General features: G+C 41.7%; 1 protein-coding gene across 1 annotated transcript in view; it reads left to right on the top strand.

The window, feature by feature from the left end:
* The window catches only part of ILVBL (ilvB acetolactate synthase like), a 790,151-nt gene that overhangs the window by 402,414 nt on the left and 369,707 nt on the right, over positions 1-18,030 (top strand). Inside the window, exons 10-11 of the mRNA XM_044080826.1 lie at positions 13,842-13,976; positions 17,201-17,315. Coding sequence (XP_043936761.1) covers positions 13,842-13,976; positions 17,201-17,315 — 250 coding nt within the window. The remainder of the gene's footprint in view (positions 1-13,841; positions 13,977-17,200; positions 17,316-18,030) is intronic.

Genomic DNA, 18,030 nt, shown 5'->3' with positions numbered 1-18,030 from the left:
AAGTATCACTGAGGATCGATGGGTGCTTCGTATAGTTACCGGAGGTTATTCATCCCCTTATTGTCAGACCCTCCTCCACCCAAGAGAATCCCAGACGTTCCACCCAGTCAAAGGGATCACACAACACTAGAAATTTCAAAGTTGCTGAAAAAAGGAGTCATCCAACCTGTCCCCTCAGACCAGATTGGATTAGGGACTTACTCAAGTCTCTTTTTGGTGCCGAAAAAAACAGGGGACCTGAGACCCATCTTGGATCTCAGCCGACTGAATCGCTACGTTCTAAAGTCCAAGTTCCGAATTGTCACCCTTCAGTGTATTTTTCCGTTACTGGGAAAGTATGGATGTGCTCCATCGACCTCAGGGATGCTTACTACCATATCAAAATGAACACGGTATCCAGGAGTCACTTACGCTTCCGGCTGGGAGCCAGTCATTTCCAGTTTCGTGCCCTGCCCTTTGGCCTCACCACAGCCCCCAGGGTGTTCACCAAGTGTTTGGCAGTGGTGACAGCTCACCTGAGACGTCAAGGATTCCAAGTGTTTCCATACCTGGACGACTGGCTCCTCACCGCCCCCACAAGGCATCTTCTCATTCAGGCCAGGGAAAAGACTATTGCCCTTTGTCATCAACTAGGAATTACCTTGAACTGGGGGAAAGTCTGCCTTGCTGCCCTCACAGCGTGTCACTTATATAGGCGCAGAGCTAGACACTGTTCATATGCGGGCGTTCCTGTCAAGAAAGGATAGAGGTGTTTCAGGGTCAGGTTCGCGCTTTGCTACCCCTCAAGAAGGTTCAGGCCAGATGGGTCCTACAGCTCCTGGGTTCCATGGCAGCCACCATTATGTTAGTGCCCCTAGCCAGATTACACATGAGGCTTTTGCAGTGGCTCCTCTCTGCCCAATGGTCCTTTCAGAAACTTCCCCTGTCCCATTTGATCCTACTCTCACCGATCGGTGCAAACAGGACCTCTGTTGGTGGCTGCATTCCACCAACTTGAACAAAGGGAATCCGTTTATTCCTATGCCTCCGGTTGCCACGGTGACCACGGATGCCTCCCAGATAGGGTGGCGGGGCATTATCTTGGCAGGACGGTCCAAGGCACCTGGCAGGATCACGAGGTACATCTGCACATCAATGTTCTAGAGATGAGAGCGGTGTTACTGGCGTTGCAAGCACTGCAGAGCTCTCTTCCCCTAGGAACGATTGTGATTCACTCGGACAACATGTCCGTAGTGTGGTACCTGAACAAGCAAGGGGGAACCAGATCTTGCCCCCTATGCAGAGAGGCCATGCGAGTGTGGCAGTGGGCAGTGCCTTCCTGACGGTTCCTAGTGGCAACGCACATTCCGGGGAGAGCCAATGTGATAGCAGACAGGCTAAGCAGACCTATTCTGATGCCTTATGAGTGGTCCCTGAACTGCCGAGTTGCGGAACAGATTTTCAACAGGTGGGGTCAGCCTTGCTGGATCTTTTTGCCAATCCCCACAATGCCGAGTGCAGCAACTACTTCACTCTGATCCCCCCACAGGGGGAGTCACTCAGGAACGCTCTAGTCCACGATTGGCCTCCTGGTCTGCTCTATGCTTTCCCTCCGTTTCCTCTGCTACCAAGAGTGATTCAGAAAGCCATTTCCTCGGGAAGCAAGATGATTCTGATTGCCCCACACTGGCCTCGCCAAGTCTGGTTCTTCTTTCTTCATCAGTATGCAGTGGACAGTACTTGGACTCTGGACCCAGCACCAGACCTACTGACACACATGGCGGGACAGTCCCATCCCTCCCCGCGGACCCTCAGGTTGACAGCCTGGCTACTCCACTTCCATCTTTAGTCAGACTTCATCGTTTTTCACCTGAGGTAGTACACATTTTATCTTCTTCTCATAAATCTTCCACTAGGAAGATTTACTCCAGCAAGTGGAAAAGATTTTGGATTTGGGCTCAGGCCAAGGGACTGGGTCCTTTCACAGCCCCCATCCCTGCTGTCTTAGATTTTTTTATCCACACTTTTTCAGCAGGGTTCTGCTCCTGCTACCATTAAGGTCCAACTGCCCGCTATTTCAAATTTTCATACCTCTTACGAACCTTCTCTCATGGCTCATAAGCTATGTAAGGCCTTTTTGAGGGGCACCTTGTTGCTACGGCCTCCTGTGTCAGAACCCATCATGCCATGGGATTTAAATTTTGTTTTACAGGCCCTGACTTTATCACCTTTCGAACCAGCTGCCACCTGTGAATTAAAATTTCTGTCTTGGAAGACTGCATTCTTAATAGCTATCACATCAGCCAGACGGGTGTCGGAGATTCAAGCGTTGTCCATCAAATCTCCGTATTTAATCTTTCATAAGGACAGGGTTTCCTTGAGACCTAATCCGTCCTTCCTTACGAAAGTAACCTCTGCCGTTAATCTCAATCAGTCCATTGAGCTGCCAGATGTTCTTCATCTCACATTGCTGCAGTCCTTACACTTGGGTAGTCCGCTGTCCTCGGTCGGCCCGAATATCAAAGTATTAGGCTGACGTCGGTCAAGGCGCTTAAGACTGACATCAGAACGTCAGGGTACAAATGCGCATGACCGACGTCATATCCCCAGTCTTTTTTGCCGCATGGTCCGATGCAGAAGCAGCGTTGCAAGTGCCGTTCGGCGTTCTGAAATTTTTCGAATTCGGAGTTTCAGACCGAGTCAAAGTTGGCTAAGTACCCGTTGGGAATATTTTAGTTTTTCTTGCCTCAGTGGTTTACCGGATGTCAGAAAAAGTGAATAACTGTATTTCTTGTGGGAAGCAGATACCGCATAGGGATTATCATACTTTGTGTATTCCTTGTTTGGGGCCTGAGCACGGCGTTGTTGGGTGTCGCTTTTGTGCTAGGTTCAATAAGCGCACTATTAGCGAAGGTTAGATTGTGCCAGGTTGGTCTTGAGCGGTGCAATTATAATATGCCGTCGGATGCTCCGGCGCCCGCTTCTTCAAGAAGCGCAAAGACAAAGCAGCTAAACCCAGGCAAGAAGAGTCGTCCGTGCGGACGCCGGTTCTTTAGAGGCGTCAGTGGAACCGGTGATTCCGCGGAGGCTTCTCTGGAGTCCCAGGGGAGACTTTGATATTGCAGGATGTGGCCTCTCAGGAGGCAGGTCAGGCTGAAGGGGCTTCTCAGGTTACTGTACTCCCCTCCCTTCCTAGGGTGGTTAGGCCCTCTCCTTCTGTTTCCAAGGCTTCTCCCAGAGGCAGGCCAGGTTTAGCTTCTGTTGGTGTCACTCCTAGTTCTACAGGATCTGTGCCCAAGAAGCACATGCTTAAAATGGCAGAAGATTTAATTACTTTGATTAGAGGTTCTTTGCCCCTCCTGATAAGAGGCCTAGGGTGGAACCAGAGTTGGGGAGTTTTGAGCAGGCTTGGATGTTTCAGAGTCTTGACTGAAGACTTGCAGGAGTACTCTCCTTATTCTGATTCTGATGCAGATGATTCGACTCCTTCTGCTTCTCCTCCAGAGGATTTTTCTTTTTCAGAGACTCTTCATTCCATGAGGGAACATTTTAAGTGGGAAGGTCAGGACTTCTCTGATTCCAGGAAAAGGCTTAGGGAATTTTTGCTTTTACCCCAGCATAGGCCTTTGGCTATACCACCTGTTCTGGATGTTGTGGAGGATGTGTTTGCAGAGGCTTCACTTAATCCTGATTCTTTGCTTCCTGCTCCTGTTAAACCGGATAGGTATTACAGGGTGCCTGAGGCTCATAAATATCTTTATAAGAGTCCTAGGGCGGACCCAGAAACTGTTAGTCAGGGACCTAAGGGTGTCAAGGCCTCTGTTGTAAAAAATCCGGTTCCTCCAGATAAGGAGGCCAGAGCTTTGGATAGATGGGGTAAGAAAGTCTATACTTCTTCCACCTTAGCTATGAGGGCTTTGAATTGCCAGTTTCACATGTTGAAATATCAAAACTATATTCTTTCTCAATTGAAGTCTAAGGTAGATGCTCTGGCGGAAGGCATTGAGTGTAAAGAATTACAAGATTTGGTGCACGTCTCGGAACAGGTGGGTAAGCATTCTTTACAATGTGGTTTTGATGCTGTACAGGCCTCGTCTAGGGTGGCTGCCACTGGTTCAGTTCTTCGCAGGCACGCCTGGCTGAGGGATCAGAATTTATCTGACCATGTTAAGACAAGGATTTTGGATGCTCCTTTACAGTCTGATGTGTTGTTTGGTTCACCTGTGGAGTCAGTCTTGAAGAAAATGGAGGACAAGGCTAAGTCTATGCAGGCTGTTAAAGATTTTTTGCAAGTTCAGCCTCCGAAGTTTAGTAGGAATTGGCCTGCTAAGGGGTGGACGTATCCTTCTTATGATTCTCAGTCTAGGGGTAGATCTAGACGTGGTAGGGGCAGAGCTCAGAGTTCCTTCAGACCTAGAACGGGAGTTCACCTGCACAGTCTTCGGGTGAGGGCAGGGGCCAGTCCTTTCGTAAACAGGCCCAATGACCTACCTTTTCAGCTGCCAGATCCTTCTTGCTTGGCAGCACCTTTGGGAGGAAGGTTGGCACTCTTCAAGGAAAATTGGAGTTTGATTACTCAAGACAGATGGGTATTGGATATCATACACCAAGGTTACAAGTTTTATTTCCATACCTTGCCTCCTTTCAAAGGCATGCCAGACGTTCCTCCTCAGCAAAGACTAGAGGCTCACAAACAAATTTCTCTGCTACTTCAAATAGGGGCCATACAACCGGTCCCTCTACCAGAAGTGGGCCTAGGATTTTATTCTCGCCTGTTCCTAGTACCAAAGAAGGGGAACACGTGGAGACCAATTTTGGATTTATCTATCCTCAACACATATCTGGACATTCCCAAGTTCAAAATGTTGACGTTACAACAGCTTTTGCCTCTGCTGGGCAAAGATCACTGGATGGTGACTCTGGATCTCAAGGAGGCTTACCTTCATGTTCCTATCAGGCTCAATTGCAGGAAGTATCTGCGTTTTCGGGCTGGGGCTTCTCATTATCAGTTCCCTGCATTGCCCTTTGGCTTATCTACTGCGCCCAGAGTGTTCACGAAAGTTCTGGCTCCAGTGATAGCTTTCTTCAGGCTAAGAGGAATACAGATCTATCCTTATTTGGACGATTGCCTGATTCTGGCCCAAGAAAAGGACGAACTTCTTCATCATTTACAGTATGTGATAGCAGTGCTAAGATGCCTGGGGTATTCTGTGAACGAAATAAAGTCCAGTCTAGTACCCTCTCAGGACATGTGCTTTCTGGGTGTGAGACTGAATACAGCGTCCCAGATGGCCTTTTTGACCCCGGACAAACAAAAGAATCTTTCTCTTTACTTCCATCAATTGTCTCATCAGTCCAGGCTGACTGCAAGGACAGTCCTTCAAGCCTTGGGGTTCATGGCATCTTGTATTCTGGTGCTTCCCAATGCCAAACTGCATATGAGGAAGCTACAATGGTATCTCAAAAATGTATGGACACAGCACTGCCAAGATATGGACACTGTCATTCAGATAATACCTTGCATTCAAAAGGAGTTTTTGTGGTGGGCTCAGGAATGTCACCTAAACAAGGGACTCTCTGTGACCCGACCAGAGGCGAGTCAGATTCTAACGACAGATGCCTCAGACAAAGCTTGGGGAGCTCATCTAAATGGAAAGTGGGTACAAGACACGTGGCCTGCCAGACTTCAACATCTACATATCAACTTGAAGGAGATGTTAGCAGTCCAATTTGCATTAATAGCTTTCAAGGATTTACTTCTTCCAGGGCAGGTGTTGGTTCTGACAGACAACACAACTGTCATGTGGTACATCAACAAGCAAGGGGAACATTCTTATCCTCTATGCAGACAAGCAATGATTTTGTGGGAGACTGCTCTCAGTTTACAGCTGAATCTTCAGGCAAGGTTTCTGCCGGAGCACAGAACTCCTTAGCAGATGTGTTGAGCAGACAAATTATGGATCCCCACAGTGGAAATTGGATCCTCATGTATTTCAGAAATTGACAGTGTTATGGGGAACTCCAGACATAGATCTGTTCGCTTCTCCACTAAACTACCAGCTGCCAAAGTTTTGCACAAAAGGTTTCATCCCACAGCTTGGAAAGTGGATGCTCTTTCATTCAAGTGGAGCAATCTTCATGTGTATGCCTTTCCACCTCTGCCTCTCCTCCCAAAGGTACTCCTGAAGGTCAGACAGGACAAGCCAAAGATGATTTTAATAGCTCCAGATTGGCCTCGACAGCACTGGTACCCATTACTGAGAAGTCTGGTGCAGGGAGCCTCCATGGCCTTTGCCTTCGATTCCACACCTGCTGTCTCAGGAGAACAGTCATTTACTCAATGTCAAACTTCACTCTCTACATCTAACAGCCTGGCATATTCTGTTTTAAACCCTGGAGGGTCTCAGCTTCCACAGCAAGTTTTGAATGTTATTTTGGAGGCCAGAAGGCCTAGTACAAAGAAAGTGTACGCAGATAAATGGAAGAGATTTTTATTTTGGAGTACAGCAAAGGAATTTGATGTTTCTAAGCCTAATTTAAGTGTGGCTCTTCAATATCTTACTGAGTTACTGGACAAAGGTTTGTCCTTATCTTCTATTAAAGTTCATGCTGCAGCAATTTCTGCTCACTATGACTGTGACCCACCATTGTTTTCTCATCCTTTGTTTAAGCAATTCCTTAGAGGGGCAAAGAATATAAGACCCCACGTGAGCTCCTACTCCTGCTTGGGATCTCAATTTTGTGTTGGAGAAACTCACTCTACAACCTTTTGAGCCTGCAGCTACTGCCGAGTTGAAATATTTATCATGGAAGACTGCTTTTTTGTTGGCCATTACCTCTGCGAGAAGGGTTTCTGAATTACAGGCCCTTATGGCGGTTGAGCCTTTCTTAATTTTCCATAAGGATAGGGTATCTTTGCGTACTAATCCTTCCTTTATGCCTAAAGTGGTTTCTAGTGTGGCTTTAAACCAAACTATTCATTTGCCTACTTTTTATGCAAACCCCCAAAATAAAGGGGAAAAGATTTTGCACACTTTGGATATACACAGGCAGTTGCGATATTATTTGAGCAGAACTAAAGGGTTCAGGCAGTCTCAGCAGTTATTTGTTTCATTTGCTTTGGGTTCTCAGGGCAAGCCTGTGTCAAAACAAACTATTTCTAAGTGGATTGGGTTTTGTATTGCTTTCTGTTATTCCCATCATGGTAAGGTGATTCCAGCTGGGATTAGGCCTCATTCCACTAGGGCTACTGCCACTTCTACAGCTTTTTTCAGGGGGGTGGCAACTAAAGATATTTTGGAGGCAGCTACTTGGAGTTCAGTGCATACTTTCTCTAAGCATTACCACCTTCCACTTTACTCTAAATCTAGGGCTGGTTTTGCCACTGCAATTTTACAGGGCATTTTGGCAGCTCCTAGTGCTTTATAGTTTTGCCATCCTCCCTTACCTCTGCTTTGGGATTCTACCCAAGTGTAAGGACTGCAGCAATGTGAGATGAAGAACATAGTACAGTTTTGTACCTACCATAAATGTAGATGTTCAAGATCCACATTGCTGCAGTCCAATTTACCCTCCCTCCTTCCCTCTGTAGTTAGAGGCGGTTGTGTGGTTTGGGTTGTGAATATTGTGGATATTGTATATATTGTACATATGATTAGTGCAAGGGTGGTTGGTTGTTTTTTGCTGTCTTTTGGTTTTGACCTTTCTTTTTAGGGTCTTCTGACATCTGGGGCAAGAAAAGACTGAGGATATGACGTCGGTCATGCGCATTTGTACCCTGACGTTCTGATGTCAGTCTTAAGCGCCTTGACCGACGTCAGCCTAATACTTTGATATTTGGGCCGACCGAGGACAGCGGACTACCCAAGTGTAAGGACTGCAGCAATGTGGATCTTCGAACATCTACATTTATGGTAGGTACAAAACTGTACTTTTTCTTTCCTCAATTTTCCAACAAGGCGGAGTTTAAGTTTCATCAGTTAGATGTACACAGGCAGCTTCGATTTTACTTACACAGGACAAAACAACTTTGTAAGTCTTACCAACTCTTTGTGTCCTTTTCAGAAAATAGAACAGGTTCCCCTATTTCTAAGATTACAATTTCCAGATGGATTTCTGATTGCATCTCCTATGTCTACACGTCAGCAAGCAGAGAGTTACCATTCCCCGTCAAGGCTCACTCCACTTGGGCTGTTTCCGCTTCAGTAGCTTATCATTCCAGGCTATCTTTGGATGAAATTTGTGCTGCGGCCACGTGGGCTTCTCCCCACACCTTCATTACTCATTACAAATTAGACGTGGCTTCTAGATGTCGGGCTTCCTTTGGTTCCACTGTTCTCAGGAGCATCTTCCATTGAGCGTCCCAGGCTAGAGGTGCTGGGGATGCTGTCCCGTGAGTAAGAATGTAGGCGAGATTGGACCACATAGCATCTAGAAGTTATGTACTCACCATAACGTTCGATGTATGTGGTCCATCTCGCCTCACATTCTTACGTTCTCTCCCACCTGTCCCCACTCCTGGAGGATTTGGAGGCGACATTTGTCTTCAGTACCCTTCGGTATTGGTTATTTTTTTCTTTGCTGCCCTGGTTAGTGTTCTACTCTACTGAACTGTGGTTGTGCATGAGGTGTGACTATGAGTTGCTGCAAACTAGATCTGGGGCTATGGAGCGGTGCAACATGGGATACCAGGTTAGCCCAGCCAATTAGAGACTTTGTGCTAGAAAAATAAGTTGGCTGAGTCGGAGCCGATGTTTGGCTCCGAACCCATGAGTAAGAATGTGAGGCGAGATGGATCACATACATCGAACGTTATGGTGAGTACATAACTTCTAGTTTTCTTGACTTATCACTGAAAGATGAAGTCACTAAACAGACACACGAGATTCAGACCTCAGATCCTTCAGACAATGTATCTGAAAGCAAAAACTGGTATTCTTTCAACAACTTAAGAGCAATATTTAAAATCTCTCCCTTTTTTGAACCTTTGTCCCCCATATTTTTTGGCGTTGTCAAGATTTCTTGCTCTAAGAGGTTGAGAGGTATGCTCAAAACTAATTCCGCCAGAGCAGTATTAATACTGCTAAACTGTACAGACATTTTCTCCACAGCTAACTGTAATTGCTGTAGTGCATTGTTCAGCTCAGTGAAAGGAGTATTAGTAACAGATGCAGAATTTGAAACCAATAATTTGCTGGGTTTTTTTCTGAATATTTATGCTTTTTAGATTTCGTTTCTGTCTGGTGTTGAAGCTGATATTCTTTTGGCACAATGAAACCAAGTGTAGAGTAAACTACTTCATATCTGATTCACTGTGGCTATATTTACTGGGTGTTATAATAGTAACATGTTCTCACCCTTCAGGAGATTTAGTTGAATATCTAAATAGTTTCCCAATTTAGTCAGTATTTTAATGCAGTAAGTATATAGAAATTTAAGGATCTTGAGAGGAAATCGAGATGAAACTTGCAGAAAAAAATGTGGGTGCAATTTTTCAGTGGCCCTGTTAATGACAAAATTGAAACAGGAAAATAAGCTGCTTAGCGGTTGAAATTTCTTGCCTAGTTTAAAAAAAGTAAGGGGAAAACAGCAAAGTGAAGAAAAAGGAATGACAGCTGCTGAAAATGTATCTATTTATTTCGTTCACTGGGTTGGCCTAACTTGTATTTTCAGAAGAGACAGAGGGGGGAGAGCCCCTATAGGGAAATTTAATATGACAGTGGCACAGAATCGCAATGAAATGGTAGCAGAATATTACTTTTACCATCACACTGTGATCATAATTAGATGATAACACCACTGTTAAACTAATAGTCTGTTAACGTAAACAAGATCATTATAAATGTAAACAGTTGAAAAGATACGGTAAATGCAGTTTTAGCTGTATGTTAACATAGCAAAAATCATTCTAAGCATCGAGGTGATTCAAAATGTATAGTAAAGTCCAGTTGTAGGGTTGTGTCCTGGAGGCTGGTTAGCGTAATGGTTAAGATCTTATCCTCATAGATACAGTGTACATGGTTTGATTCTAACTTCTGTTTATTGGCTAGGCTTGTAATACTTTGCAAACTGATAGTCTGGCATTTACCTATGAACTTATGCAGGAAAATTGTAAATTTCAATGAGATGCTAGGTTAGTTTATTCACTGCAGAGTTTAAAAGCCATCAGACATAGTAAAAAAAATAAATAAATACATTATGTAATTTAACCTATTCGTTGTTTAATTTGCTTGGCTGTTGGATAGGGCAGTTTGTTTCGTTGGCATTGCATCCACTGCAGTCTGAAGTAGAGAGGAAAAAGGATTTGCATTTATTTTTGATGGCATCAGGAGTTTGGCAGTGATGCTAAAGATCCCAAAGGGCAGTCAGAAAATCTGCAAAGTCTCATTGCAGAATTAAAAGTAGATTTCATTATTCAAATAGACACCTTGGCAAAATTCCAAGTCCCTCAAACTTTAAGAACACTGCTGTTGATGCGAATTGTTCATGGAAACCCCATGTAGTTATTTTAACAGCTGCAAAGAGAAAACTGTACCTATTTGTAACTCAAAAATTAGGACTAACTCAAAAAGCAAGTCACCCTGGTGGAATCCAAACATCAGTAGGCTATACAACAAAAGGAAGGAAACCATGGGGAAAATTAGGAGGTACAGTACCTGCAAGGAAGAAAACTTCCTCCTCAATCTAAACAAGTAACTCAGGGGGCTTATCCAAGTATACCAAAGTCAAATGTGAGGTGCAAATAGCCTCCCAGGCCAACGGCAATCACAAAGCTTTCTTCAGCTATTTCTGCAACCTCAAGTGCAATGCACAACAATGTACTGAATTAATGGTAAATGGAGCCATCTGTGCTGTGCCAAAGGACATAGCATATCTACTCGTGATAAATTTAGCTTCATCCTCCCCCTCCATACTCCCCTCAGGAAATATGCACAACCTATAACTCCCCAACTATATCAATAAGGAACAGATCCTCAAGGCATTCTCCATGGCCAAGAACACTGTATCTATGGGCCTTGATAATATCCCATGATGCCTTATCAATAAAATGAACTATGCAGCTTGCTACAATCACTATTTAACCACATCTTGTAAACAGGTTTCATGTCAAACAAATGGAGAACCACAACTGTTATCCCACTGCATAAGGATTGGCCACCCCAGGTGTCTCTTGCACCATAATTCTGACTAGTCTAATATGTAAAGTCATGGAAAGAATTATCATGGATATGTTACATGATGACACAGAAAACCTACATCCAGGTCCAAAAAAATTTCATTGTCCCATTGTACTCTGTCCTCATAAGATAAATCGTTGAGTACAGTGCTCCCTTCATTATGTACCTGACCAGGCATATGCAACAACTGGAGCATGCACAGAGGTTCCTCAGAAATACATGGTTAGAAACTAAGTCCTATGTGTATGGCTTCAAAGCCTTGCTATAATATTATGTCTCCTACAGGCCGCTGACAAGCAACCTATGTCTGGCCTACAGAGCATCCTCTGATCAGTCTTAATGGGCCTTTTGCATGTTCACAAATCAGATAACTTCAGAAACCCCTGAAATAGGGACTTAAACCATAAATAGTGTGTGCTGAAGGAACAGGTATATGTATCCAAGAGTACCCCTTCTTTGGAACAGACTTCCCATCCATGGTAAGCAAAGTTCTTTCCTGCCATTTTTCAAGCAAAACTCGAATCAGTGGCTGGGGAATCATAAATTAAGCCCTGGTCTCTCTTAGAGAGAGGTAGCTTGTAAATGCTTGACCATTATCGCCCAAGTTTGTATCCCCCCCCCCCCCCCACATACACACACACAGACCAAAACTAAGGAACCAATATCTTTGTAATATTTCTTGGAAGCATGGCTAGGCTTGAAAAGGCCCTTTAGGATCATTATCCTAGTGTTTTCCTATGATCCTATGAAATGCTGATGGAAATGTGACACAATTCAAGGAACACAATGAAGAGTAGAGAAACAAATTTCCCTGTTGTGACAAGGTGTAAGATTGTGAAAAGGTAATCAAAGATGGAGACGTTCTTACAGCTGGGTGCATAAATTGAACATATTACATAAAAGATGAGTATAAAATACAGAGATGGAAACGGATAGAATGAAACATAGACCAACAAAATAAAATGTTTGCTTTCTAGGAAGTTCAGATGCTGTGGATGAGACAGAGGTATGGAAGTTGTTGTGCCTTAACCGGCATAGCTGCAGTTCCAGTAGTAACTGTATTTTCTGAAAGATGGAAGACTTCCTTGTAGCTTAGGACATAACATCATAATTATTGACTTTTATGTGATATGTTTAATGATTATGTAGACAGCAGCATCAGCAGATGAATGCCACCAGTAACTGCAAAAGTAACAGCATTGTTATTGATGCGGAAAATCAAATAAGTGAATTGGCTCAGGATACAGTGTAAAATAGGCATTGCATTGTTAAGCCCTGATAATTCAAAGAATCTGTACTTTTATGATCTGGCATACATAAATCATACCTCTCAACTGTACAGATTTTCATAGAATGTCCAGATTTTTGCCTCATATTTTTGGTCTGTTCCTCATAAAATTTGTGATTTTCTGGCAAATCACTGGGATGATCTGAGTATTGAAATCACTAAATAATTACACACATTTGAGTTTCTGAATTCGAATCCTTCAGAAAATGCATGTTAACACAAACCCTGTTGTTTTAGCAACTTTCTAAATTTATAAGAGCAATATTTAAAATCTGTCCCTATTTTTGGGCCGTTGTCACCCCATTTTGTCAGGCTTTGTCCAGATTTCTAGTTCTAAGAGGTTGAGAGGTAACATAATACAATAAAATAGTGGTAAGTGTTCACTTGATATTGAACTTTTTCTTGATGGCGCCTGGGAGAGAAATTGTCCTTTTCATCAAAAGGTGTTAAACAAGACCTTCTGAATACTCATTCATTTTGCTGACACTTATTTATATCCTTCTGAGGGATGTGAGTGAGCTGGAGTCTATCCCAGCAAGTAATAGACATAAGGAAGGAAACTGTCCTGGAGAGGGTGCCATTACTTCACTGGATGCATTCAAATACAGACACAGACTCACTCACCCATGGGAGTTTAAAATATTACGTTTCACCTAATGTCATGTGTGGAATGTGAGAGGAAGCCAGGCTGCTTGCAAAAAAAAACTTGTGTATACAGGGGAGCATTCAGATTCTGCACAGAAAAAATCCTGACTATGAGCCAAACCAGAGAACTTAAGACCTCTGAGGCAGCAACATGATGCCCTCATTTCGTACTAGTTACATTAAACTCAGCCGTTGCAGTCCCCTACAGGGGGAGGGGTGTTGTGCATTGTCCTAATGGAAGAAAATGCATTTTTAAAGTTTCATTTGAATGGACAGTTAAACCGCTTGGTTCATTAAAGTCCATTTGTGCAAACTGCATTCAAGAAATGGGCAAGGGATGCACATAGGAGACCAAATATCCTTATCTTTTAACCTCAGATAATGGCTTCAAGCGTTTTATCTCTCTCTCATAACTGAAAAGTGTATGTAGAGCACCCTGTGTACCCATTGATAGATAATTAATAACTAAAATAAATAAAAATGTCTCATGCAGCCCTATAATTAAGATGCATTAATGGCGGGTTAATATGTGCTGCTTGTCCAGTCCTTGTGCTGCAGACTTCTAACATAGCAGACTGACTGCATAGATCATAAAAACTGCCATAGACATATAAGTTTCTGATTTTGCTGCTGAGCCTGCTTTTGTATGTTGATTTCAGTGGCTGTATATTGTTGCTTTCTAAACTGTGTTAAAATGCATGGCAATTACAGATGTTTAAGCTTGTGCCTTCTCTGCTTATTATTTCTAACAGGTACAGTGTGTGACTTTCGCCTCTCATATGGCCGTGTTCTTAGTCGTCGCAGCAAGATGATTGCTGTCAATCGGGATCGGTCACAATTGTTGAAGAACTCTGACATGTTCTGGAAACCAACTGTTGCTATTCAAGGTAGGAATATGCTGCAATTACTCATATTTGTCATCAGTTATGTTAAATACATCATTGCATGAGTGTAAAAAGATAAAGGTCTCTTGATTAAGAAAGGCATGCTGTGTTGTCTGGGACTTGGAACCAAGACAAATTGATTTTTGTACTAGGAATGCCGCCCATTTAAATATCTGAGAGAAGCAAGCATATCAAACTGCTCACTGATGAAAAGCTTTTATTGTAGTGTAGTAACTGTGCCATTGACATCAGGATTGCTTCCAACATAGATATTTTATCACCTTAATTCTGGTCTAGTACCTACAGTGGCTGTCATTCCCAGTGAGACGTGTATAAGGGTGCAACTTTAATGCCCAAGTTTCTCAGCAACTTTCAGTATTTTCTCCCAAGACACTTCTATACCTCTGTTTCTTGGTTGTCTACACTTGGTTTGCTGTTTGAAGACAAACTGGAAGAATCTTCTTTAGTCAGTATCCAGGGTTAGTAGAACATATAGGTAGCAAGTCTGTTTAATCTTTTATTTAGCACATAGATAAACACTGGAACACCAGAGAAAACCAGCCAAGAAATTAACGTAAAATCCTTTACTTAACGCTTTCGTCAAAAGACTTCTTCAGAATGCATCTGTACAAACTTTTCAAAGTTTAAATACAAATAAAATATGCCTCTCCCATACTTAATTAACAATTAGACTAATTGCATAACAATAGTCTACTTCACTATGCTTACTAACTTAAAGTAAAATAACACTTGCAACTGAAACAATACTTAAAATGTAAAGCATACAGTGTGTGCTCTCATATGTAAATAAATACATTTAATACAATAATAAAGCATACATATTGTTTAATACAATAAAATAAATTAAAAATGTAAAACTCCAATACTTTACTACATGTAACACCAAATGTTAATTATCTTCTGTTAAAAAAACATTTAATATTGATAGGTTCCCTGATTTAAATGAATTTATCTGCATCTAATCTAAGCTGCCACAAAGATTCTTTTCTTTCATCTTTATTTTTAATGTTAAGCAGATCGTCCTCTGGAGCTTGAGCCATGTAGAAGCAACTAAGAAAAGACGACCACCAGTGAACAAAAAACTGCAAACCAAACACTGGAACACCAGAGAAAACCAGACCAGAAAGATTTAGTTAGTACCTTAGGTAATGCACCTAGTTTTGTTTCAGAAAAAATATAATACTATTAAGAACATTTTAGAAAAAAATGACAGTCTGATTACTGCACCTACATCGAATAAAACTAATGGTATGTCCAAATGTTTTGGCTGTAATACATGTAGGTATATCCAGGAAGGCCCTTTTATTAATTTGCAGCACTTGGACAGAACTATTAGTGTAAAAGGTAGATTTAATTGTAATTCATCTAATATAGTTTACATTGCATTATGCGCAGGTTGCACCGCATTTTACATAGGTATGACCACTAGGAATCTTTGCACAAGAATAAGGGAACACTATTATGCTTTTAGAACTGAAGATGACAAAAATGCTTTATTCAAGCATTCAATCATCTGTAGTTCATATAAAAAAATCATGTTTAGTGTCTTAGAACAAGTTGATAGACCGCAGAGGTGGTAATATTAAAAATAAAGTTGAAAGAAAATAATCTTTGTGGCAGCTTAGATTAGATGCAGATAGGTTCCCTGGTTTAAATGAATTTATCAATATTAAAAGTTTTTTAAACAGAAGGTAATTAACATTTGGTGTTACATGTAGTAAAGTACTGGAGTTTTATATTTTTAATTTATTTTATTGTATTAAACAATATGTATGTTTTATTATTGTATTAATATTAAATGTATTAATTTACATATGAGAGCACACATAGTATGCTTTACATTTTAAGTATTGTTTCAGTTGCAAGTGTTATTACTTTAAGTTAGTAAGCATAGTGAAGTAGATTATTGTTCTGCAATTAGTCTAATTGTTAATTAAATATGGGAGGGGCATGTTTTATTTGTATTTAAACTTTGAAAAGTTTGTACAGATGTATTCTGAAGTCTTTTGACGAAAGTGTTAAAGGATTTTACGCTCATTTCTTGGCTGGTTTTCTCTGGTGTTCCAGTGTTTGGTTTGCAGTTTTTTTTGTTCACTGGTGGTTGTCTTTTCTTGGTTACAAAGATAAACACACTAGCCATTGTTTGGACATGGGATGGCTTTGGTGATCATGCTAGGCTACTAGAGGCATTAGAGACCAACAGGGGACAACAGCAGAATATAGTATTCATGGATAATTCAAAGGATCACTTTTCATATGTAAGGGTTGGGCATCCAAAGGCCTACTGTATAATCTTTACAGAATTTGTGGAGGAGGTTGCTGATTTAGACAGAGGCTTGTAATTACTGCAGCCTGCTAGAGCAAGTAACAGTTGACCACAACAGCTTCGGTGGCCTGCTTGTATGCAAGAGTCAACTTCTTTTAAGGGTGCATCAAGGTACTCCATGTGTAAGGTGTTCAGGGGTGTAGTCAGGCCACAGTATGACAGTAATCCACTCACTCTTTAGTGACATTAAATGTTCAGTACTGGGCACTAGGTAGGACCCCCCTCTCCCACCATTGTTAAGATCAATGAGATAAAAAGGAAATTAATACAGTAAAACATCACAGTAATTATTCTGCCTCTGTAGCCTCTTTATTTTCATGTTGTATGTAGTGATGTTCCCGTTTCTGGGAAACGGGATGAACTACCTTGTCCTTTTAAAGGAATCCGTTGGTTTGGATTTCAGCTCATGCCAACAGTTGAACTCCAAAGGTTTGCTCCAGAATGCATCAGGGTAGAAAAAAACATTTTGGCTCAACATGGTGTGATTAGAGCTGCATATCATGTTGCAGTTAGCACTGTATTTCCTGTCTACACCTGGAGTGTCATAAAGAGTGGTACCATGACCCATAAGCTCTTTTATGTGCTGCACTGTCACATTTTTATATGTCACTGCAGCAAAAACATGTAATAGGGTCAGATAAATGAGATAGTCCTTGAGGGAGAGCACAGACCTCAGTTGCTGAAATAGACTATACTTTTTTAACTGTGCTGTTACACCACCTCAGCTATTGGTATCTTAAATATAAATATAGGGAAAATGAGGTTGTGGATGAATGGATACATAGATATGCACTATACATTTGCTGGATGAATAAGTTATTATCCTGGAGAAAGAGTCAATTTCCTGTCATTTTATTGTGATTATTCTGCTCCCCCACAGGTGATGCTGGCTCTTTCTTAGTTCAGCTTTCTGAGGGATTGAAAGGTTACCAGTGTCCTCAGGACTGGCCACAGAGCTTAAAGGAAGGAGACCTCAAGAAGGAGAACTCCAACAGGTATTTTAGACTTTCATTTATTTTAAAGCATACATGGAAATTTTACACAGTTCCGGTAATGGTGTATTATCTGAGTGAGGTTTCAATGCAGATCATGTCTCTGTCTGGCTATAATTTTTTTTTTCTATTTATTTCACTGACTAGTCTTACTGGAACAGAAGGACATATGAGAAAGTAGTAGACCTCATATAGCCAGGTAATGATTTGGGGTTTTCTTTTTTGGTTAATAGCTATGGTGTACTGAACAATTATCTACCCATTTTCAGGTATGATTCAATATAATGCACATCAGGTAAAGAAATGAGATTTTTTTTTTCATGGGCATAGCACATTACAGCAAGGAAAATGGCAGTAATAGGTAAAGTACAATAAGGGTCACTAAAGGTAGCAGTTGTGCCAATAGCACAGAGACCAACACTGAGGATACTGTAAGAATACAAATGAATCAGAGTTACTAGTGTCAAATTAGCAGTGTAATTTCAGGACAGTAGGGTGGGAAGGGGGAAAAGATAGGGTAGTATAGATGGACCAGGCATTAGGGAGGGCTGTGTTAGGGTGTTACTACAGATGTACAAGTAGTAAAATTGGCTTAATAGACAAAACAAAAACTATGCAGAGATTTAAAACCATTAAACTGGCATGAATTAAAAAACTGCCTAACATATTAACAACTAACTACAGCACGCAAACTCATTCATCATTCAGAAAAATGCCC

Source organism: Protopterus annectens, chromosome 8.part0, assembly GCF_019279795.1.
Source record: "Protopterus annectens isolate FY-2018-M chromosome 8.part0, PAN1.0, whole genome shotgun sequence".
NCBI lineage: Eukaryota > Metazoa > Chordata > Ceratodontiformes > Protopteridae > Protopterus > Protopterus annectens.
The sequence above is the reverse complement of the archived record's forward strand: the minus strand, read 5'-3'. Positions and strand labels throughout refer to the sequence as shown.